Source organism: Cololabis saira, chromosome 2 (genome assembly GCF_033807715.1).
Source record: "Cololabis saira isolate AMF1-May2022 chromosome 2, fColSai1.1, whole genome shotgun sequence".
Classification (NCBI taxonomy): domain Eukaryota; kingdom Metazoa; phylum Chordata; class Actinopteri; order Beloniformes; family Belonidae; genus Cololabis; species Cololabis saira.
In genome coordinates, this window is record NC_084588.1 from 49,251,083 (window position 1) to 49,276,254 (window position 25,172).

A 25,172-nucleotide genomic window follows, 5' to 3' on the forward strand; every position below is an offset into this window, starting at 1 on the left:
TTTAAAAGGTTGTATATCAGCAATGATGCTTGATTAATACAAAAGATCTGCTCAACGCCTCGTCTTTCCAGGAACACGTGACTTATCAGGTCTAGTATGCTAATTACACTTACTTCCCCATCTATCCCACCAGCCACGTCAATGAGCTCCAAACTAATACCATCACTAAAAGTGGATGTGAGACTCTGAAAGACAAATACGTGCCGACAATAGGAACATTAATTACATCCACAAAACTAAAAAACCACGTTCCGGCTTCTACGGGGCGACGCGGCATGAATCATTGCGGTGATTACTCACGCCGTATTAACTTTAAAGGTTTACATTTCCCCGGGTATCAGCGGTTTTACACACAGATGCAGCTAAATATACGAATGAGGGATCGGTCCAGCTAGCCATTAGGAAAACCACTCTTTACCTGTAAGAAAAACAATAATAATTCCCTGATGGCGTCTCTGCGTTAGTGGCTAATTAATCAGAGTCCCATTTATGTAGAAAATCCCGGGTGGATTACAGTCTGTCCGTCTTATGTTTCCAGTTCTTGAAAATAGTGCAGAGAGGAGGAGATGGAGAGAGCAGGAGGAGGATAGTAGCCCACGGCTTTGCCTGCGCGGCTTTGCCTGCTCGGATCCCCAGACCCTCATTTAACAGCAGAAAATGCTGCGAGGGAGTGAACGAGTGTGTGTGCAAGAGTGTGTGAGTCTAATGTAACTTAAAATGTGTTTATTCTAGTTTGTAGTTCCAGCCAGGCTGCCAGGGATGAGCAATGATGAGCTGCACACACACACACACACACACTCACACACACACACACACACACTCACACACACCAGCGTGGTGTTCGGGCCTCTACCGGGACCCGATGTTCTTCACTTATCCTTCACCCCTCCTGAAACGAAGAGAGAGCAGAAGAAAAAGAGGGGGGAGATTATAATGCTCCGGGAAACGGGAACAACCGAGATGGAACGATATATATATATCGAGTTTAAGGAGGAAGGAAGAGAAAGGTGTGATGGGATAAAAACGAGGGGAATTAAACGCAGAATCGAAGAAACACAACTGAAGATGATTCAGAGCCAATTTGGATGAAGAGAGATAAAAGAGAGTCATTATTTCAGTCGGTACCCCAGAATCATCCTCTGATTATTGCAGACTAAAGTTGCTTTCGTCAATGAAAATTATGACTAAATATCGTCGTCAACGAACCTTCATCACCTGAGGAAAACGAGACGCAACGAAAATGCTGGTCATGGGACGATACAGATAATTAAATATATAATGCAATATCGTAGAGGAATAAAAACCAGACTAAAATGTAGATTACAAAATAAAAACTCTGCTAAAATGTGTCTTCATTTTCGTTAACCAAAACGAGACGAAATGTTCTACCAAAGATCCTTAATGTCCATGTTTTCAGTAGTTTCTCTGGTTTAATGTCCATGTTTTCAGTAGTTTCTCTGGTTTAATGTCCATGTTTTCAGTAGTTTCTCTGGTTTAATGTCCATGTTTTCAGTAGTTTCTCTGGTTTAATGTCCATGTTTTCAGTAGTTTCTCTGGTTTAATGTCCATGTTTTCAGTAGTTTCTCTGGTTTAATGTCCATGTTTTCAGTAGTTTCTCTGGTTTAGTTCTGCTGGGTGACGTTAGTCCTCAATCCCAGTCGCTGCAGCAGGAATCAGATCCAGAAGATGCAGCTGCAGAGTTAGAGGCTGATGCCGTTAACGCAGAGCTCTAGTTAACGTACATTAAAAACAAAGTTACATAGAGAAACGCAGGGATCTGCTCTGGGGGGAGAAGAAGAAGAAGATCCATCTTTGGATACACTTTCCTACATAGACCTGGAAAAGAAAACCCAATGTGTCGTCGAAAAAGAAAAAGATGGGGAGAAATGCGGAAAAATAAATATGTTGTAAACTCAAATTAGAGTCTTCTGTATCTGGAATTAATGTATTCTTGTACGGAAGAGTATTAGGGCCATGCGGGAGAAAAAGATTTTTTTTTATTGTGCACTTCGAGAAAAAAGTCGAAATGTCGAGAATAACGTTGAAATACAATTTCAAGAACAATGTCGAAATTTCGTGAATAAAGTCGAAGTTTCGAGAATAAAGTGGAAATGTCTCCTCTGGCCCATCAGATCCAGTTAGCAGAGAGACTGACAGCTCTGCAGCAGCAGCCGTAACTAACTAACTAACTTACATCCTTGGAGTGTAACGTTAAGGGTACGTTTCTGAAGTTTTGCAACTGCATTTGTGTGATATGTGTTTCAAATCAATATCGTAAAGCCAATTCTTGTATTCTGAACCAACACTTCGACTTTTTTCTCGAAATTGTACTTCAACATAAATCTTGAAATTTCGACTTTTTTCTTGACATTTCGGAAAATGTCAATGTCATTTGGGAAAAATTCAGACTCGCTATATAAGAAAAGCCAGCAGCGCCTTTTCTGTCTCCGAAAACTTTCTAAATACCAGGTCGATTCTTCCCTGATGTCTATGTTTTATCGCTCTTTCATCGAATCTGTCATCACTTTTTCTTTCATTTGTTGGTTTCAATCCTTAAAAGTCAAAGACAGAAACTTGCTCAATAAGGTTGTCAGTCTAAGCAGTAAAATAATCGGGTCGGCTCAACAAAAATTACAAGAACTTTATAACAAACAGCTGATCAAGAAGGCAAACTCCGTATTGTCTGATTGCTCACATCCCTTACATCAACAGTTTCAGTTTCTTCCATCAGGTACACTGCTTAGACTCCCTTTTGCAAAGACTAACAGATACAAACACTCCTTTGTTCCCTCCGCTATTGTTCTTTTAAATGCAGGAAGGAAAAGGTAGTGGGTGAAAAGGTAGTGGGATGGAAAAGGTAGTGGGGGAAGCTTAAGTCTATACTATTATTGTAATTTAGTATGTATATTTTATGTATATTTACCCATTGTGTGCTTCTCTTGTTGCGAAACTAATCGCCCCCTTGGGGACAAATAAAGTAATTGATTGATTGATTGATTGATTTCGACTTCGAAGTGCATAATGAAAACAAAACTCTTCCTCCTCTAAAATATTATTTTTGTTTTTCTCCTGCCTGGCCCTAATACTCTTCTGTAATTCTTGAGTCTATAAGTTAACAATAATATAATGATAAGATAACCTTGTTTGAATTGTAAAATGGGTTTGGCTGAATACCATCTTTGACTAAAATGGATAATTCTGACTAAAATAAGACTAAAATGATCAGACTTTTAGTCGACTGAAACTTGACACGACTAAAAGGAGAATGAACGTGACTAAAACTAATACAAACTAAAATGATAGCTGGACCCAAAGACTAGACTAAAATTGAAACAGGCTGACAGAAACAACACTCCATCCATCCATCCAAATTTGCTGTCGTCAATGAAAACTATGACTAAATATCGTCGTCAATGAACGTTTATCACCCGAAGAAAACGAGACGTAACGAACATGCTGGTCATGTGACGATAACGATAATTAAATACATAATGCAATATCGTAGAAGAATGAAAACTAGACTAAAATGGTCCAGGACAATTCTGACTAAAATAAGACTAAAATGCTAAAACTAATAAAAACTAAAATGAAAGCTCGACCCAAGGACTAGAATAAAACTAAAATTGAAACAGGAGGAACGCTGGGTCATGATGTCTCACTCTGCTGTACGTTTATTCACTTCCTTCAGCCTGACTGAGCTCTGATGTCCTTGTGCTGTAATAGTGTAATAGTTTGGGTTTGTCTAATACTCCCCCCCCCTCAACCAGGCTGGATGGATGAGCGGTCCGAGTCTCTGACAGCACCACACCTCATTATCAGCAGCTCCTGCTGAGCCACGGGGATGTGGGGGGGGACAGGTGGGAGCGCGGAGATTAATAGTTGATGTTATTCATTAAGAACCTTTTAAATGTGCCCTCTCTCCCGGCGTGGAAAAGCACCGCCGTGTGTTTTCTTTAGGCTCCCAGCTCGCATTAAATCATCCGCCATGCAGCAGATTCAGCTTTAAAACCTGAGGAACCACCGATTCTGACAGGCTTTCTGTAAAACCCTTGTTTCTGTGCCGGTCTGGACTGCCGGTGCAATTCCAGGCTTCCTAGTGGCCTTTGAAAAGTCCTGCATGGTAGTTCGGTCGGATCAGAGACCAGATTTCTTTCGTTTTTTTTTTTTTATTACAACTTTATTAGGGCCCGAGCACTTAAGGCCCTATTGTATCTGTAGGAATTTTTTTCCTCGTTTCTTTTTTTTTCCTTCTTCCGACGAAAGGAGGGCCTTTTTTCCCCTAAACGTCTGAGCCTAGCGGCTCAACAGCGCCCCCTAGAAAACTTTGTGCCCCATAATACGGTTTGACGTACATGTACGAAAATCGGTACACACCTGTATCATGTCGCAACTTAAAGAAAAGTCTCTTTGCGCCATGGCCGAAACCGAACAGGAAGTCGACCATTTTGAATTAATCGTGTAATTTTGCCGCAATTTATGCAATTTCTTCGGCCGTTTCTTCGCCCAAATCGTAACGTGCACCCAGATGTGTTGGTGCAAATTAGCGCCGCCCCTTCGTCTGATTGGTCGATATCTGATAGTTCCTACTTTCTGCCATAACTTTTGAATGGTTTGATACAGAAAGTCGTGGGTGGTTTCATCTGCTAAATGTCCAGGCCTGAAGAATCTACATCAAGTCATACAAGCTTCCACTGCAGCCTGAACGTGCACAAGGGTGGAGGGCCCGTTCATCGCTGCTTGCAGCTTTAATTTTATTATTACAATATTACAAAAAGAGTAGCACAGCCTCCCGCTTTTGCCTCTTTATCTGTCGTACAGAATGACACAAAAGAAAGGCTTGTGGACCTTTTTCCTTTTTCACAGCAATATCAAGTATCATAAATAGTCACAACTGCAAACTGAATCTTTGAAACTGGAAAAAAGTTACAGATCAGTAACTACACATGGCTAAAAACATATACCGGTAAATACTCCTGTTCCTGCTTTCCATTATAAAGAATTTCTAAGAAATTGCTCTCTATGAAAAGACTTCATCGAAATAAAAAGGCTAAAATAAAATAAAACAAAACAAACAATTGCTGTTTCTGTGTATTCCTACCATCTTCTTTCTCAGTATTTGGGTTTTTTATTAAAACCGTGCTCATTTTCAAAGGAAAGTCCAAGGACTGAACACTTGAGGCTTTTTAAGGGCTGTTCAGTGAACAAAACATGGGTGTCATTGTGTTATTATACATACGCTCACACACATACACACACTTAACTGTGCCCACGTCTGTGGACAGCATTCGCACACAATCATCATTTATCATCTTTTAAAATTACAGTAGTCTAATAGGTAAGCCAGTGTAAGATAAAATAAACAATTCATTTGCTGTTTCACTTTAAAGTCAAACATCTGATTAATTTACCTTCAAGTGATCTTGCAATCAGAGCCCAGTTTTCCTGCTTATGTTTTGACCAGACAGACGTTTGGTGGCGGGACGGAGGAACCAACGTATCGTCTGGGAGGTCCAGGCTCACGTGGAGAGAATACCAAATAATCTGACATAAATACCATGTAATTGCAGTGGTGTAAACTATTAACCGTGCCATGTTGAATTAAGAGGTAAAGGTCACATTCATTTATCAAGAACATTTAAAAGGAACAGAGGAGACGAGTTTGACCTCAAACAGCGATCAGGTTGATCAGGTTGATCAGGTTGATCAGGTTGATCCTAGCGACGGCGGCGTGAACTAGATCCGATAAAGAAGTTGGTGCCAATTCATTTAAAACTCTTAAAAGTAACCAGTAAAACCTTATTGTTGTAAATGAAAAGGAAAGATTTGCATGTTTTTTGGAGTAAAGAATTGAAACGCAGAACTGGACAGCGTTTTTGTTAAATTGTAAACGAAGTGTGAGTAGAATAAAGTTACTCAATGGAAACTGTTTTGGACATTTGCATTTATTGTGTCACTACAAGTAAAACCGGCAACCGCTGGTGACTTTTTTTGGGGAAAAGGGCGACTATAACTAGGTTGTAGGCTGAACTAGTCTTAGTCTTAGTCTTGGTCTCGGTCTTGATACTCTCTGGTCCTGGTCTGGGTTTTTTCTCAACATTTTGACTTTTTTCTCGAGATTGTATTTCAACATTAATCTCGACATTTCGACTTTTTTCTTGAAATTTTGACTTTTTTCTCGACATTTCGACTTTTTTCTTGACATTTTGACATTTTTCTCAACATTTTGACTTTTTTCTCAAGTTTGAACTTCAACATTAATCTCGACATTTTGACTTTTTTCTCAACATTTTGACTTTTTTCTCGACATTTTGACTTTTTTCTCAACATTTTGACTTTTTTCTCAACATTTTGACTTTTTTCTCAACATTTCGACTTTTTTCTCGACATTCCGCCTTTCGCCATTTGTCTTCATTCTAAGGCTTATATAAGACTTTTCATTTTTTGCGGCTCCAGACATATTTGTTTTTTGTGTTTTTGGTCCAATATGGCTCTTTCAACATTTTGGGTTGCCGACCCCTGATGTAGAAGAACTATCATACAAGAACTTCTACTTCTCATCAATGTCACTGAACTTGAGGTTCAGGAATTTTAGAAGATTAAAATTCTTTATTCCGATATCCAATCAGTGACTTTAATAGTTATCGGCCCCTCAGACGATCCTGGATCGGGTCAGTCCGGCGTTGATTCCCCCTCAGCTGAATAACTAACTCAGGTTTAAATGAGCCGTTTGATTGGTAGTTAGTTTAATCTGGTAATTGAAATGAAATTAATGTTGTTGTCATGGCAACGGGGCTGAACGGTAGCAACTCCTGGTCGTTCTGAGAGAAAAGGAACGGAAAGATGGAGGGGAATATTGGAGTGGAAAGAAAAATCAAGAGCAGAGATAACCGATCAGAGACACGGAGAACGACTATTGATTAGGCTTGTTCTCTTTTCACCTCTTTACCTCCGTCTTCTGTTCCTGCGTTTCTCCCTTTTTCACTGGTCACTCGTTCATCTTCTCTGATTTACAGGTTTATTTTTCTTCTTTGGTCTCTCAGCGTCATCTGAAGGGATGCAAACATCTCTGGGTATCGATTCCTGAAATCTGGGTATCGATTCCTGAAATCAGGGTATTGATTCATGAAATCAGTGTATTGATTCATGAATTCTGGGTATTGATTCATGAAATCTTCGTATTGATTCCTGAAATGCTGCTATTTTAAAAATCTAAAGAAATTCAGAAGAGTCTTGAGTATTTGTATTGTAACGGGATGCCATCGTAAGTTTTTCTTTTTACCCCCCAGCGTGCAGCATGGTATTATGGTACCACACCATGGACCCGTCCCACTTTGTGATCTGTGGTCTGGATCACGTTGATCCAAATGGTTTATCACAGCAGTGCAAAGGAGGAAAGGTCGACCGTAACGTTTTATAGAGACCACCCTGGTGATCAAAGGAGGATTTGTCTTTATTAAAACTTGACTGAAAGCTTTTTTTGATGCTGCTCTGGCCTTGAAGCTCCTCAGAATCACCGCAGGTCTCCGGTCCTGGACCTCCTTCAGACTATCTGCTCATCATTCATCTTTCAGGTTCCTTTCCCTCCAGAGAGTTTCCTGCAGGTTGTCCAGCTTGCAAAAGTAAAGGGTTGTATATCTGTTTCATATTCTATTGTTTCATCTTTTTTCTATTATCTTTAACTTCATTCTGGCTCGTAACTGGGGCTCGATTTCTCACAGTAAACACTTCAAAACCTTGAGAAATGTTTGAAGACATATTTGTGGTGTTATGAGTGGTTTGGAGTCGCCTTATTGATGGGATATTTTCTGAGGAGCAATGAGGATATTGGTTGAATTAGTGACAAGCAGATTCTAAGTCTGTGTTTTTATGACGGATAGGAGCCTAATCTGTTGGTTCTTATGCTGCATATTTAAATAAAGCGCATGTTTGTGATGCTGTGATACATCACAGCGTCTCTGCCGTCCAAGGTCATCCCTCCACTGCTGCAACCAACACATACTCGTTTCTGTTTCTGTGTTTTTGTGAATCATTCTGAATGAATATCCTGATTTCATGCTTTTATATGCCTCAAGTGTGAATTTCACACCAGGTTTACTATGTTTTTCAGCAAAAGGATAAAATATAGTTCAGTTTCACAGAGTTTTGCTCAGTTACGTTTATTTACTGTGTGGATTTTTGAGCAAAAAGCTTTCATTAAGCATTTAAGCCTGTACTCCAACAAAATAACACTCACTGTCCCGGTGAAAGAGTGAGTTTGTTTAATGCGCTGAATAGTCGGTCAGAGATGTTTGATAGGAGGTGAAAATCAGGAAAGGAGGTGAAAATCAGGGAAAAAGGACGAAATCACTACACACACTTACATTTACAAAAAAATACACAATCAGTGTTCAGATTTTGGGATTTCTGAAAGGGGGGGGGGGGTTTCAGTGTGTGTGTGTGTCTCACGGCCCCACCCTACAGCTCAGCAATTTGCTCCTTTTATCGCCATCAGGGGAGCAAAATGGTTACTATAGCGACGGGCACAAGAAATTTCTCTCTTCCCTTTTTTCTTTTTTTTTTCTTCTTTCAGTTTCGAGCCCTGGGGAGAGAAAGAAAAACATCTGTACACGCCTGTGCATGTCTGTGTGTGCGTGTGTGTGTGTGTGTGTGTGTGTGTGTGTGTGTGTGTGTGTGTGTGTGTGTGTGTGTGTGTGTGTGTGTGTGTGTGTGTGTGTGTGTGTGTGTGCGCGTGCGCGTGCGCGTGTGTGTGTGTGCTCTGCAAGTCAGATGTGCTTTTGACCACAGCTCCTTCCTCTGAAATCACATGACCCCGTTTCTCTCCGTCCGGGAGGATAGTTGTCTTCCTTCGGTGTGTGTGTGTGTGTGTGTGTGTGTGTCCTTCATCAGTCCATCTCTCTCTCTCTCTCTCTCTCTCTCTCTCTCTCTCTCTCTCTCCTCCGGTGACTACAAACACACTCCACTTGGTTTCAGACTGATTGGTGTGACATTGTTCCTCTGTGTGTCTGGCTAGAGGTGGTAAAACCTCCCGACAGGATATGAGGGGACGTGTCATAAAACCTCAGCCTCACACACACACACACACACACACACACACACACACACAGGGACATGTCGCAGCTCCCTCAAAGGCATCCATGTCCTCTCTCTCTCTCTCTCTTTTTCTTCTCACATATATTCTTCCTCTTGACTCTGATGCCCGTGAGGGGAAACCCTTTGTCTGCTCTGGTATCGGGACGCGTCTTTATCCCAGAATCCTCATCACGCTCCCATCTGCCGTTCGTCTGCGATAACGTGAGAACGAGCGCATGCTGCACAACCCACGGCCGCTCCAAATGCAATCAACATTTAGTAAACTGAGATCCCTCACTGTGACTTATCATGTCGTCTGCATATGCATTGTTTTCTTAATTTGTCTCGGAAATCACAGATTACAAGAGTCTCTGGAGCATAAACAGCTACTGATATGCTGCAAGCCGTCGGTGAACGATATCAGAGTCAGTGTTTACCGTCTCCTGTAGAGTGTTTATCCAAGACAATATCTTAATGTCATGCTGGTGGTGACAAAACCTTTTGTTTTCTAATATATAACTTCGCAAATATGATCAAATATTCACTCTCCTGCACATTCTGTGGCCACTTTTACTCAGACTTTCTTAAATCTTACTTTCTTTTTTTATGTGATCAACAGTTTTTTATTATTTTGTTGATGCATACAATTAAATCGAACAAGTATGGACGCAATTGTACAGCAAAAACCTTTAAATCACCCGTCCCCCCCACCCACCCTGTAGCGATCCAACAAGACAACAATAACACAACAACAGGACAAAACAAGCAAGACAAGAAAGCCCCCCAAAAAAATTTGATATATGTCAATATTCAGTTCTTTCAGTTTTTCAATGGCACCATGAATTCTTCCATATCTGAAGACTGTTTCGTCTTCAGAGTCTCTCCTTTTCACTCCTCCGAAACTCTACAATCATGGAATGGATTGACTGGTCTCTCAGCACAATTGACCAAATTTTTGCGACAAGAAGTCAGGGGGTAAGGAAGCCCTCTTGCCCCGATGGGACATTTTTTGCTGGATACACAATGGATTCCTACAAATATTGGATTGGAGTCGCCACTGATGAACCAGAGACTAAAGGCAGACGGAAAATTACTGAGTCTGTCTGTTTTTGCAATATAATTGTTGATTCTATAATCTGGCCTTGACAGGGCGGTTTTGGCCGATCGCTCTGGTCACAATCTTCCTGGTGGAATGTAAACAAGGTGACTTTGCCCCCAATAACCCTCCCCTCTCAGGAACATCTGTGGACTGTTTTCAGAACTGACTGGGCCGCCTGATAACATCAAGGACATTGGCTGAGAGCAGCTCTGAGCGAAGTTCACGGACTCATCGCTACACACACACTTGCTGATAACCACACCTCCCTCAACTCAACGCCTTCCTCGGCCCCCCCTCTTATCAGCCCCCCCCCAACAGTCTCCGGGTTTCGTGCGCCACAAAGTCGCGGCGATCACTTGGATGTACTGTGCCGGGACCCCCTCCTGCCGGGTACACAACTTTTTCTTTGTAATGTAAATTTAACTGAGAGTCATCATTAATCAGGATGACTCTCATTAATCTTCCTTTCTGGGTGAATGTTTATGGTCTAACACTGGTTTTTAGAAAGAGACGAAGGTGTGAAGCGGAAAAAAGTGGAAAAAAGGGCAGAAAATTTGTCATTTCAAAGCACCTGTACAACTGTTTGCACAAAAAAAGTTTCCAACTCAAGAGGCAGCTGAAGTTCAGAAAGCAGAAGGCCCAGAGTGTGAAGTTTTAATAGCGTTGCTTTAAATGATTAGCTTGGACAGGCTTGGACCTCTTTTCCACCAAAGCGGTTCCAGGGCTGGTTCCGGGCCAGAGCTGAGGTGGAACCGGGCTTTCTGTTCAGACTCTCTCTGAGAGACGGTGACTCTCAATCCTGTGCTTTTGTGTAGTTTTTGTGTTGACTTGTTGAGTGAAACGTGCGTCTTGCAGCTCGTGAATACACACAAGCTACCACTCGAGTTGCTTTGTCTCCTGACGGGTGAATTGTGGGCTGTCAATCATGCTTGCATGATGGGAGTCTCTGCCAAGGCCTCGGCTGGCTCTGCTGGGAGTGTGAGACAGAAACACACACACACACACACACACACACACACACACACACACACACACACACCTGGAACAGACACTCCGTTCCGCCACACAGTGTGAGACAGAAACACACACACCTGGATCAGACACTCCACTCCGCCACACACTCCTCCAGCCTCTCCGGGTTGGTAAATGGCTGCGTTCCAGCCGCCGCCGTGTTTGTTAGACGGCTGTTCCAACACACACTCGCTCGGCTCTAAGCAGCCGCTAAGCCGGGCTCCCGCCTGCCACGCAGCCACGCTTGATCCTCCTTCAAACACACACGGAAACATCCACGCGCTCGTCCACGCGCTCGTCCACGCCTCATCCCTCCCTCCTGCTGATTGGTCGACTGCAGCCTCCACCTCCTCCACCTGGCAGGAGGAAGCCGCCTGTCAAGCTCCACTTGAAACATTCAGACCCTCAAAGACCGACTTCTGTCCAGGAGCCGCTTCAGCTGCTCACCTGTTACCTGTTTTTACCTGTCTGGTGTTACTGGTGTCATGTGAGGGATGACTGGTCTAACCAGGACTCCACGAACCTAGAAAAAACATGTAGAAGCTCTCAAGCCTAAACCTTCTTCTTTGACTAACTATATATATATATATATATATATATATATATATATATATACAGTACTCGAGTTGTAAAAGAAAATCAAGGGGGATGGTGGATTTTATCATATGGGGACAGATCATTTGTGCTGATTACAAATAATATAATATATTACAGTAATAGCACTGACCAAAACACCTGCAGAAAGTTATTTTTCTGGTGATGAATCTAAAAGTTGAAATAGCAGTAAAACCACATTCATTGATGAAATGACATAAGGGAAGGAAAGGGGGGGATGGCAGTTTTACAGGGGGATGATTTGGACCATTTTTATTTCAGGGGGGGATGCCTATGCGTACATACATACATACATACATACATGCACGCATGCATGCATACAGTGTCACTATCTGTTTTGTTTGTTTGTTTGCTTGTTGTTTCCTTGTTCCTTCAAAAATAGATTGTCTTTTGTTCCTGCAAAACTTTTTTTATCCGACATGTTTCAAGTGCTTTGTTGTATTAGTCTGTCGGGTCCTGCAGGTGTGATTGTAATACAGGTATTTATAAATGGCTTCCGTTGAAGGCTGAAAATAAAACAACCTATAACCCCCCAAGTTTTATATGAGGTTCATCTATAAAAGTCCTGTTTACGGGACATAGAAAGATGTTGTTGTGTGAACGGCAGCAAACTGAAGATACCTGCAACAAAACACAGTGGCTTCAGATTTTAGGAGTGTAGCACCCTATAATGTAATAATTTCCTGAAAATGTAATAACGCCTGAAAATGTAATAAAATTTGCCCTTAACTCAATCGAAAATGTAATAAAACCCAATAATGTAATAACTTCACCAATAATGTCATAAAATATCCTGACGGATATTGTAATAACATTTTTACCTATAATGTAATACCTTATTGGGAATTTATTACATTTTCAGGTGGGTCTTTTTTTTTTCCAAAACTGATATAGTAATACTTGACAAATAATGTAATATATTTGTTCATTTTCAGTCCAGAGTTCTACATTTTGTGTTTTAAGAATCTAAGAATGTTATATACACTGGATTTGAAACACCAGAATGACTATTGGGTTAAATTGCAGACTTTGAGTACCATGTAATAAATTCCCAATAATGTAATAAGGTAATAATGTAGTTGTTGGTAAAAATGTTATTACAATATCCGATATTTTATGACATTATTGATGAAGTTATTACATTATTGGGTTTTATTACATTTTCGATTGAGTTTAGTGCAAATTTTATTACATTTTCAGGAAATTATTACATTATAGGGGGCTACAAGGAGAAACTAAATTGATGCTGGTTGGAAGGTACTCATTCTAAATATATTATCTTTTTTTTTTTTTTTTTAAACAAAGAAACGGGAACAGGCAGAGACACAAACAGCAACCACTCCAGGTCTCTAAAACTAAATCAGTACTAGGCTACTGTGATTATCTCCCCCCACTTCCACAACTTTCTATTTTAACGCTCATTAGACTGTCTGTTATAAATGTTCTAATGCATTTCTAACAACAACTAGTCGCTGAAAGATTTCCGGGTAGACGAGAGTCAGGGATCGGCCGGCCAGCTGATCAGCTTCACCTTCCAACATTCATGTTAACGCACTGTAGTTAAAAATCTGTGCAAGTGGGCAATCTGTTTCCTTTTGTTTGTTTATTTATCCGTCTGAGCTGTTTTTCTGGATGCAGCAACAGCTTGTACATCAGGGAATCAGGACCGGCTCCATCCCAGAGCCCGAGTGGCTCATTACTCACCTGAAGCTGCTCATCAGTTTGCACAACTGTGTGCAACATTTCCGGAGATCTGGCAGATGTATCTGCTCAGAGAGCTTTTAGGGAAGAGCTGGACTGAAATGTTCCCTAGTTCAGGTGGCCAAAAAAAATGAGAGGGACATTTTTATTTCCTCTGAACCCGGGGTGGGCGTGGATTAGCAGAAAAATAGAGAGGAACGCTGTCGTACTGTTCCTGGTCTGCAATACGCAGTCCATCCACATTAGTTCTGATCACTGGCTGCCTGCAGGCTCTCTCTTTCTCCCCCTCTCTTTCTCTCTCTCTCTCTTTCTCTCTCCCTCTCCCTCTCTTTCTCTCTCTCTCTCTCTCTCTTTATTTACCACATAGAGATTGATTTATGTCGGCTGCACTTGGCAGAGTCGGGCGGCGTGGGCGAGTTACAGCTGAAGTGGAGCGAGAGTGGAGAAGAGGAGGAGGAGGAGGGAAGAAAAAAGGAGAAGCAAAAGGCTAAATCAGAGTGATGTATCAAGAGGAGAGATAGAAAGAGAGAGATAGAAAGAGATGAGCTGCAAAAAAGGGATGCAGCGAGGGCTGGATGGAGAGTGTGAGTGAGGAGAGAGGGATTACGGAGGAGGTGAAGGAGTTACGCCGGCCGCAGGTGTCCGTCTCTGATTCCTGGCTTTTATGAAGCCTCTCGTGCCGCCGTCCCTCGAGCTCGGCCACTTTAGCCGTGCGTTTGTCTCCCGTCGCCAAGACGATGTTTATTTGTTTTAATCTCATCTCATCAAGACGGGTTAAATGAGGCGAAGCGAGTGTATCTGCAGAGCCCAGTTCCACAACAAGGTGACTCCAGCAGCATCCAAACATCAGCACATAGTGGAAAATAAAAAGCATGACTTGAAATTTAAACAAAAAGAAAGAACTATAGATAAAAACAGTAGTTACAATATGATCACATTTTGAAACTAAGCCTCAAAGTATCAGCAGATTTGGATCTTCACTCAGATCCAGCTGAGAACAAGTGAGTCTTTAATCTGGATTTAAATAAACTGAGTGTTTCAGCTGATCTGAGGTTTTCTGGGAGTTTATTCCAGACATGTGGAGCATAGAAGCTGAATGCAGCTTCTCCACATCTGGTTCTGACTCTGGGAACTGATCAAAAACCAGATCCGGATGAGCTGAAGGGTCTGGAAGGTTCTTACTGGGTCAGGAGGTCCCTGATGTGTTCTGGTCCTGGACCATTCAGAGCTTTATAGACCAGTCTATAAAAGTCCGTCCTCTGACGGACAGGCAGCCGGTGTAAAGACCTCAGAGCTGGACTGATGTGGACTGATGTGGTCCACTTTGTTGGTCTCAGTGAGGACTGGACCAGCAGAGTTCTGCAGGTTTCTAACTGATCTTTTAAGGTGGACTGTAAAGATGCTGTTACAATAATCAAGCTATTAAAGATGAAGCTGGACTAGTGTCTCCAGGTCCTGTTGAAACATCAGATCCTTTAACCTTGATATCTTCTTAAGGTGGTAGTAGGCTGACTTTGTTATAAATATAGAATATAATAGTAGACTTTATTGATCTCCCAAAGGAGAAATTCAGTCGTGCAGCAGCCGAAACACACACACGCTTTATACAAAGATTTAAAATAGAAATAACCATAAATAGTTAAATAATAAAAAAGAGCAATATAAAAAGTAGAAAAAGACTATGTACAAGAGAGAAAAAAAAGTAGTAAACACCAAATAAACGGATAATATTTACAAAATATTTACAAATATTTCCAAAAATACGTGAGGTATTAGTGGTTATTGCAATATAGGTCTGAGTCCATTACTACAGCCAGTTTTTGGCCTGGTTGGTGATTTTTAGGTGTGTAGATTGAAGCTCTGTGGTGACCTTTAATCGTTTCTCTTTTGCTCCAAAGACAATTTCTCAATTTAGTTTAGGTTTAGCTGGAGAAAGTTGTGGCACAACTAATCATCAATCTCCTCAATGCATTTACCAAGAGCTTGTACAGGCCTCTGTCTCCTGGTGACACTGTAAAATATACTTATGTGTCATCTGCATAGCTGTGGTAGTTTATCTTGTTGTTGTTTATAATCTGTGGCAGCAGCAGCATGTAGATGTTAAACATAAAAGGTCCCGGGATGGAACCTTGGGGGAACTCCACATATGATTCTTGTCTGCTCAGATGTAAAGTTAAAGTACTTCCTGTTCTCTAAGTATGTTTTGGTCGGAGTGACCGGCCTCCATTTGTTCCACATACTAACATTGTTTACAGGACTCTAGTTTCTCTTAATAAACAGTCTTCTAAGCAAAGTTATGTTTATGGAGAAGGTTCTGATGCTGAGCTCTTGTATCGATATGTAGTGAATCATCTTTCGTCAAACATTAAACCATTAAAACCAGCCTTTTGTGCAACGAAACGAGCCAAAATAAATTGAATGAGATTTTAAAAGACTGCAGTCACATTTCCAGCTTCAAGTATATAACTTTAATACCACTCTCATTAAAAGTAATGTGTTTTCCTGCTAATTACCAGCCAAGCCGAACTGCAGCTGAGTCTACAGCTCGTTTCCAGGTGTTTCAGGCGAAGTCGTTATACTGAGATGAAGAGATGGTGAAGTGATGGTGGTTGTCAGAGAAGGTGCAGCAGACCCCATCCATCTCAAAGCATCATTAAAAGCAAAGATGTGACAACATGACGGCTCCGCGGGAGAAATCTGATGAGCAGCGAGTCTGCATGAATCTTTCTGCCCCCGCCCCCCCATCCCACCCATTTAAGGGCAGTCCATCCTGCTCTTGTTGGCTTTTCCTGACGTGATCACAGATTTTGTCTAGGCCTGTGTTGAATAAATCGATTTTCCGATTCTCATATTAACTCCTAAAGATCGATTTGTATGTCTAAAGATTGATTTTTTCTCATCATTACATTACAACTTTTGGTATTTTTTTGTTTATGCCCAAAAAAAGGAATGTTTTGTTGGACACGAGAATAACTGGTGCCATGTTTTTGCCTTTTAAATATGTTTAAAGGTATGAAAACATTAAAGTTTACAGTTATATTGCATAAATTGTCTATATTTCATTACTTTATACACTGTATTGGGGTTACATTTGCATAAAATGCTAAAAACCAAATTCTCAAAAATTAAAAACCCTATTAGACCGAAAATGGAAAAAATTAAAACAGAATGTGGGAAAAAATAAAAGCGATTTCATCCGTCTCTGTTTCGTCCCTGGATCTGTTTGGTAATTCTGCTACAAGATGTTTCTGAAAGCAGTTTTTATTTTATTTATGTTTATTTGATATGGACATAGCAATTACATTGGACAAACCCGATGCATTGTTTAAGTGTTTTAGCACAAGTGCTAATTCGCAACACTTGTCCATAGGCAGCTTTTGAAAAGAATAGAGAGCAATAAAATATTAAGATAACAAGAATGGGGGAAAAAAATAAAATAAATAAAAATAATAAAATAAATAAATGAAAAAAAAACAAAAAACAAACGGGAGGAAGGAAATCAAAGAAATATATCAATATTTTATTGAAAATAGATCAATTTTCAAATTTCAGTTCTATCAGCATTCTGGGAGCTGATTGGTTCTTACAGCATCATTAGCTGCAATACTTGCTGTTGAATCTCAATATAATACTAGTATTAATATGTTGCATAAATACAGTCATATAATTCATGCAACAGCTCAAAAAAACAGTTTTAATAACACTAACCCAAATCAATATCGGAATCGAATCGAATCGAATCAAATCCTGATAATCGATTCTGAATCTTAAGAATCGGAATCGAATCGATTCTTGACATTTGAATGGATCCCCAGCCCTAATTTAGCCTGTAATTAACAGCCTGACTTCTCTTCCTTGTGCAGCCGGTCAGCTCAGCCAGTCGGCCCACTTCTCCCTCCAACTCCCCTACACCGTTCTGGGTCTGGGACGCAGCGCCAACTTCTTGGATCATTTGTTCGTCGGCATCCCCCGCGAGCCTGGAGACTCGGTGAGTACTTACTGTAGTTAGTTAGTTAGTTTCAATTTATTGTCCTTTCGGAAAATTCTTTTTGCACCTGTGGAAGTCAAAAACAAAAAAACGGAACAATATACAAGACAATTCGACATAGAATGATTAAGTGCAGTATTGAGGGTCCGCACTGGACCAGCCCCCTTACTCACACTGAGTGGCAAAACATCAGCAAAAATGTCTGCAACTAGTGGAGAAGACGGGATAACAGCAGATTATCTTCCTAAATTAGTGTCAGTTGGACTTGACAGTGACCCGTACAGTTACCAAGAACCAGTGGTCCATGGACATTAATATTTGGTACAGTTACCAAGAACCAGTGATCCATGGACATTAATATTTGGTACAGTTACCAAGAACCAGTGGTCCATGGACATTAATATTTGGTACAGTTACCAAGAACCAGTGGTCCATGGACATTAATATTTGGCCACGAATCCAGTTTCCTGATATTTATATGAACTTAATTTCTACGCCGGGGAAAAACACGAAGCAAAGCTTGAAGGCAGACAAAAGTCTTGACGCTTGGTCCGACTTCAAGGCAGGATTTGTTGTACAAATTAAAGTGATGAGGACACCGAACTTTATGATTTGACCGTTTAACGTTAGCTACCCAAAAATCCAACATTACCTGATACAAAATGGGAACCGCAAATCCACGTTTCGGTGCCTGGAATCCAGTTGTTTGTGTGAATTGCAGCGATCCATTTGTCTCTCTTAAGCTTATTTTTCAGCAGTCTGTAAAACGATAACTCTGATTTCTTGCTAAATCTATGATTACAGTCGATCGCACAACAGCTCTTTCCCATTTTAGTTGTTTTCCAGTTGCTCAAACTGAAAGTTTATGCTGACACTCAGTCTTTCTGACACTCAGTGGTTGTAACCCGCTATGAAGTCGCATCTGTGACGTCATGTGCATTCCCTCTATAATACAACACTATACAATAACATAACTTAACACAATGAATAGAATCTTTGATCCTAAAGCAATTCACACCAAACCTAGTGGATTATGAAATTAATAATGCATCTATAATTTACTTAGCAGAGCTATACTAGAGGGTATAAAAGGTCCGCAGAGGCGGTACCTGAACCTCCGTCCTGATGGTAACAGCGTATATTCTGCATTGAGGGGATGAGATACATCACTGCAGATTATCCTCTCTTTCCCAGTCACACGGGATTCACACAGCAGGGACAAACTGACTTGTTGTTGGCCTACAATCTTACTAGACATGTTGACAATCTAACTGAGTTTGTTCTTATTACCGATCGACAGTGAAAAGAACCAAGCAATAAAACAAAAAGTGAAAATACTCTCTGTGAATGAACGGTAAAAAAAGGATCATAATGACTACGTTATAATGACGGCATGCAGTCAAGCCTTTTTCTAACCGGAATATTAGCAATAACCCGGTTGCGCACGGCCATGTAAACACCCATAACCCCTTTGAATAACCTGAATTTGCTCATATTCCGGTTTTTAAAATCCCGAAAATGACCCCTGGGTTACTCCTTTTATAACCTGAATATTTGATCATGTATACGCCTAACGTGGATTTGTTTTCTGTGCATGTTCTTTTCGCAAGAAATCTTGCTCTTTTGAGTCCAGGAATTTCTTATAAACATGGAGAAACCAAGACCAGGAGGAGACTAATCACTTCATAAATGTAATGAAGGATATGAACATTTCTGCATTTGTAGACGGTAGAAAGTACCGGGATAGAAGATTTACAAGAAGGTGAGAGAAAAGTTGCGCGAAGCAGCATTTGTACGATGCCAGACCAGATCAAGCTCCACTGGAAGACGCTGAAAAAGGAACTACAGGCCAAGAAACAAAACAACTTCTACTGGGCTGTTGATTATCCGCCGTGCTGCTGTTATTGTTGTCGTTTTGGATTTGGATACACGAAGAAGAAGCGGAAATGACGGGAATTGTGGAAATGACGTTCTCCGCGTGTCGCTGGTTTGATCCAGATATCCCAAATGATTAATCACAATGTATACAGGGATAACCCTGTTTGCTCATGCATGGAAACACATTATTCCCAATGTGTCAGTAACCGGAATATTGACCTTAACCCCAATTTTGACTGCATGGAAACGTAGTTCCACTCTAAACCGTCGGAGCTTCCGCAGGAAGTTTAGTCGCTGCAAACCTTTTTTATAGATGAAATCTGTATAAGAGTCCCATGACAGTTTCCTGTCAATCACTGTCCCTAGATATTTGTATTAATTTACAACTTCAATTGGATCACCGTTGATAACTGTCTGCTGATATGTCCCTCCTTTTGTTCTAAAATCAAAAGTAATTTCTTTTGTCTTCTTGGTGTTTAACTGAAGAAAACTAACCTTGCACCAGTTTACATCCAGACATTTACCCACCCCTACATGCATACAGAAACACAACGGCATTATGTTACTAAGGACTTACTGCAAGCTGCATGGTTTTAGTGGTTTTAGTGTAGGAAGGAGTTTAGTTTCCTTAAAGAGGTGCGAGCAGCTATAAACTCAAAGCCACAGGCCTAAACGGCATGGATGGGAAACAGAACAACTCGGACATTTAATCTCTGTGTGAAACGGCTGCGGGCCGCGATGCCCAGAGCCAGAAAACTCTCCAAGAAAAATATCAACTAACGGAATAACAATCTAGCCATTTAAAAGTCATGAGCGCAGAGAAAAACTGCTGCTGTCTTCCTTCTGCTTCGGGTTTTAGTTTTTTCTGTTTTCAATTAGGGTGAAACACATTTTCTCTTGTGAGGATTCAGAAAATGGGATTCATTTCATTTAGTTATTAGATCAGTTTTTTTATTTGTTTTTTATTTGCAAGCAACAGTTCAGGCCAGAAATTGAGGAATAAATGGGGTCATCTATTTAAAAAAACAACATATTTGCAAATGAGCACACGCTAAAAATTGGAGGAACCTCATCTCAGATTTTTGTTTTGAACGATATTTTTTGTTTATTAGTTTTTTCCCAAATGTGCAATATCTGTCTATTAGCTGAACACAGTTTCCTCACAGCTCCAACCAGTCGCTGCTTTTTATATTTATTTATGTTGTCACTGGAAATCTTTGATTTATTGGTGTATTATGACTAATTATTAAATACAGGTACACACAGTTTATTCCCATTTACCTCCTACAACGTCTTAAGGGACCTTTATTCCAGTAAAAGGGTTTAAAATCTGCCAGATGGACAGATATTTATCAGTAATTGAAATAAAAGATGCTTATTGGAGATTACACTCAAAGAAAACATGAAATATTTGATGTTTTACACATTTTGCATCCTATAGTTTTAGCTCTTTAGCATTAACTGTTGCATAAATGACTCTAGATGCAGCTCACTGTTATAAACCAGCTAACTTTATACCAATGTTTAGTATTATTTTGTAGATGAAGTCTTTAGCTGAACACAGTTTCCTCACATCTCCAACCAGTTGCTGCTTTTTTATATTTATTTATGTGGTAACTGGAAATCTTTGATTTATTGGTGAATTATGACTAATTATTAAATAAAGGTACACACAGTTTATTCCCAATTGTCTTAAAGTGACCGTTATTCCAGTAAAAAGGTTTAAAATCTGCCAGATGGACAGATATTTGGGAGAAATTGAAATAAAAGATGCTTATTGGAGATTACACTCAAAGATACAGCAAAAAACCATGAAATAATTGATGTTTTACACATTTTGCATCATCTAGTTTTAGCTTTTTAGCGTTAACTGTTGCATAAATGACTCTAGATGCAGCTCACCATCATAAACCAGCTCACTTTATACCAATGTTTAGTATTATTTTGTAGATGAAGTCTTTAGCTGAACACAGTTTCCTCACATCTCCAACCACTCGCTGCTTTTTTATGTTTATTTATGTTGTCACTGGAAATCTTTGATTTATTGGTGAATTATGACTAATTATTAAATACAGATACACACAGTTTATTCCCAATTGTCTTAAAGTGACCTTTATTCCAGTAAAAAGGTTTAAAATCTGCCAGATGGACAGATATTTATGAGTAATTGAAATAAAATATGTTTATTGGAGATTACACTCAAAGATACAGCTAAAAACCATGAAATAATTGATGTTTTACACGTTTTGCATCATCTAGTTTTAGCTGTTTAGCATTAACTGTTGCATAAATGACTCTAGATGCAGCTCACCGTCATAAACCAGCTCACTTTATACCAACATTTAGTATTATTTTGTAGATGAAGTCTTTAGCTGAACACAGTTTCCTCACATCTCCAACCAGTCGCTGCTTTTTATATTTATTCATATTTTCACTGGAAATCTTTGATTTACTTGTTAAATTATGACTAATTATTAAATAGAGATACACACAGTTTATTCCCATTTACCTCCTACAACGTCTTAAAGGGACCTTTATTCCAGTAAAAGGGTTTAAAATCTGCCAGATGGACAGATATTTAGGAGTAATTGAAATAAAAAATGCTCATTGGAGATTACACTCAAAGATACAGCAAAAAAACATGAAATAATTGATGTTTTTTCACACATTTTGCATCATCTAGTTTTAGCTCTTTAGCGTTAACTGTTGCATAAATGACTGTAGATGCAGCTCACCGTCATAAACCAGCTAACTTTATACCAACGTTTAGTATTATTTTGTGGATGAAGTCTTTAGCTGAACAGTTTCCTCACAGCTCCAACCAGTCGCTGCTTTTTATATTTATTTATATTTTCACTGGAAATCTTTGATTTATTGGTGAATTATGACTAATTATTAAATAAAGGTACACACAGTTTATTCCCAATTGTCTTAAAGGGACCGTTATTCCAGTAAAAAGGTTTAAAATCTGCCAGATGGACAGATATTTGGGAGTAATTGAAATAAAAGATGCTTATTGGAGATTACACTCAAAGATACAGCTAAAAAACATTAAATAATTGATGTTTTACACATTTTGCATCATATAGTTTTAGCTGTTTAGCGTTAACTGTTGCATAAATGACTGTAGATGCAGCTCGCCTTCATAAACCAGCTAACTTTATAACAACGTTGTTCAGTATTATTTTGTGGATTAAGTCTTTAGCTGAACAGTTTCCTCAGATCTCCAACCAGTCGCTGCTTTTTATATTTATTTATGTTGTCACTAGAAATCTTTGATTTATTGGTGAATTATAACTAATTGTCATGAATACAGGTACACACAGTTTATACCCAATTGTCTTAAAGGGACCTTTATTCCAGTAAAAAGGTTTAAAATCTCCCGGATGGACAGATATTTGGGAGAAATTGAAATAAAAGATGCCTATTGGAGATTACACTCAAAGATACAGCTAAAAACCATGAAATAATTGATGTTTTACACGTTTTGCATCATCTAGTTTTAGCTGTTTAGCATTAACTGTTGCATAAATGACTCTAGATGCAGCTCACCATTATAAACCAGCTCACTTTATAACGTTTAGTATTATATTGTGGATGAAGTCTTTAGCTGAACACAGTTTTCTCACATCTCCAACCAGTCGCTGCTTTTTATATTTATTTATGTTGTCACTGGAAATCTTTGATTTATTGGTGAATTATGACTTAATTATTAAATAAAGGTACACACAGTTTATTCCCATTTACCTCCTACAACGTCTTAAAGGGACCTTTATTCCAGTAAAAGGGTTTAGAATCTGCCAGATGGACAGATATTTAAGAGTAATTGAAATAAAAGATGCTTATTGGAGATTACACTAAAAGAAAACATGAAATAATTTATGTTTTACACATTTTGCATCATATAGTTTTAGCTCTTTAGCATTAACTGTTATTATAAATGACTTCACCGTCATAAACCAGCTAACTTTATACTAATGTTTAGTATTATTTGGTTGATAGAGTCTCATCATCACCCACATTTTTACTTGACACTCAAGTGTCATCTCTCTCTTCAGTTTCTCTCTCTCCCCACACTCGTCTCCTTCCCTGTTTTCTCCGCCGGTGCACTTGTCTGTTTGAATCCCAGACTCAGCAGAGTTTCCCCCTCCACCAAGGTCTGATTAGCATTGCAGATCATCGGCCCGCGACTCTGCGCTGATGTGGCGCAGCAACAAACCGCCGTCTCCAACCGGCCTCCCCTCGCCGCTCGCTTCTCCCTACATCTCTCTCTTCATCATCATCCCTCCTCTTTTCCTCTTCCATTCTTCCTACAAAGTGAATTAATGAATGCCTAAAAATGCAGCCCATTATGCTGCATCTGTAGACTTTCTTGTCTTGTTCCCAGAGGGGTTTGGGGAGGGGGAGGTTTGAGGGTGGAAAAGGGAGGGACACAATCAAGTCTGCAGTTCCTCGCGGGAACTTCACAGAGAAGAGAAGAGAAGAGAAGAGAAGAGAAGAGAAGAGAAGAGAAGAGAAGAGAAGAGAGTTTGTTTTCTGACCGCCGTGTTTGGAGGGTTTTGCTCGTCGTCTCTTTTGATCGCTACCTTCTTTTAAACAGTCTTTACTTCTGTCCTGTTACCCCCCCGGTCTTCGTACCACTGTGTCACTAAAGGAGCGGTTTGGGAAATATCTCCCATCTCATGTCCAACCCAATTCCTCCCTTTCATCCCCCCCTTCTCCTCGTCTCTCCTCCTCTTCACTTATCCCCCACCCAGGGGATTCCCCTCACCGCTCAAAGTGGTTTACTTCACTAATCAGTTCCCCACTTGTCACTCTCGCCCTCCGTCTCTGTATCCGTCTCCCTCGCTCTCTCTCTCTCTCACACTGTGCCAGTTTCCCTGGCTTTGAACCAGAGCATCTCTCCCCCGTTTCCCTCTGAAGACTCGGGGAACACTTTCCTCCTCCAAACAGCCAGATCCGATCTGCTCCCGGGCAGCGGCGGCGGCAGCGGAGGAGGAGGAGGGTGCCGACTCGCTGACTCGCTGACTCGCCTCCAACGTCGCTCCCCCGCCACTTTGCCACACAGACGGCGAATGCTTTCCAAGAGCTAAGCGGCGATGGCTGGCGGCAAGAACGTGCTCGTTATGTGAGAAGCAAACGCCGGTTCAGAATCGCTGCAGGATGAAGCTCCGCTCGGCTAATTGGGAGTCAGGGAGTCGGAGCGGGCCACGCCCCGACGCTGCAGGTTACTCACCCGGACATGTTCACCCCCCCCCTACACGGGTGTAATGTGCAGAAAGTGGTCACATGGTGCCTCCTCTCTCACTTACACTTGTGTTTCTGAAAGCTGAATGAACACACGGAGGCAGCTCTGCGTCAGTTCCTCCTCTGATGTCGGCGCTGGATGCCGAGCCCTCAGGCTGCCGACATCTAAGAATGAAACTTGAACTAAAGCAAAGTCACACTGATGTCGGAGACGGCAGACGTCGTTCTCGTCGTCCTCTCTCAGCTCTCTAAACCTCAACATGAGGGATTCTCCGCCGGCTTTGGAGGTGTTTGAACTCTAAGTTGATCCTCCAGGTCTTTTCAAGTCCTTCATCCGGATATATCCTCGTTGTCAAAAGGCACTGCTTCCTTTTCAAACATTTGCTTGCTTGCTTTTTTCCTAAAGCGAGTGTTTTCAAGGCCAGGTGGAAGTGGGAGGGAGCTGCTGCTGTAGCTGATGTCACTAACGGCGCTTTTCCACCAGCACCTACTCATCTTAACTTGGCCAAGTTTCTTTTCCACTACAATCCAGAACCTGGAGCAGAAGTAGGAGGTTGGAGAAGC

At 40.6% G+C, this 25,172-nt stretch overlaps 1 protein-coding gene across 1 annotated transcript in view; it reads left to right on the top strand.

Moving 5' to 3' along the window:
- itfg1 (integrin alpha FG-GAP repeat containing 1) overlaps nt 1-25,172 on the top strand; it is a 278,570-nt gene that overhangs the window by 216,756 nt on the left and 36,642 nt on the right. The window contains exon 15 of the mRNA XM_061746781.1: nt 17,359-17,483. Coding sequence (XP_061602765.1) covers nt 17,359-17,483 — 125 coding nt within the window. The remainder of the gene's footprint in view (nt 1-17,358; nt 17,484-25,172) is intronic.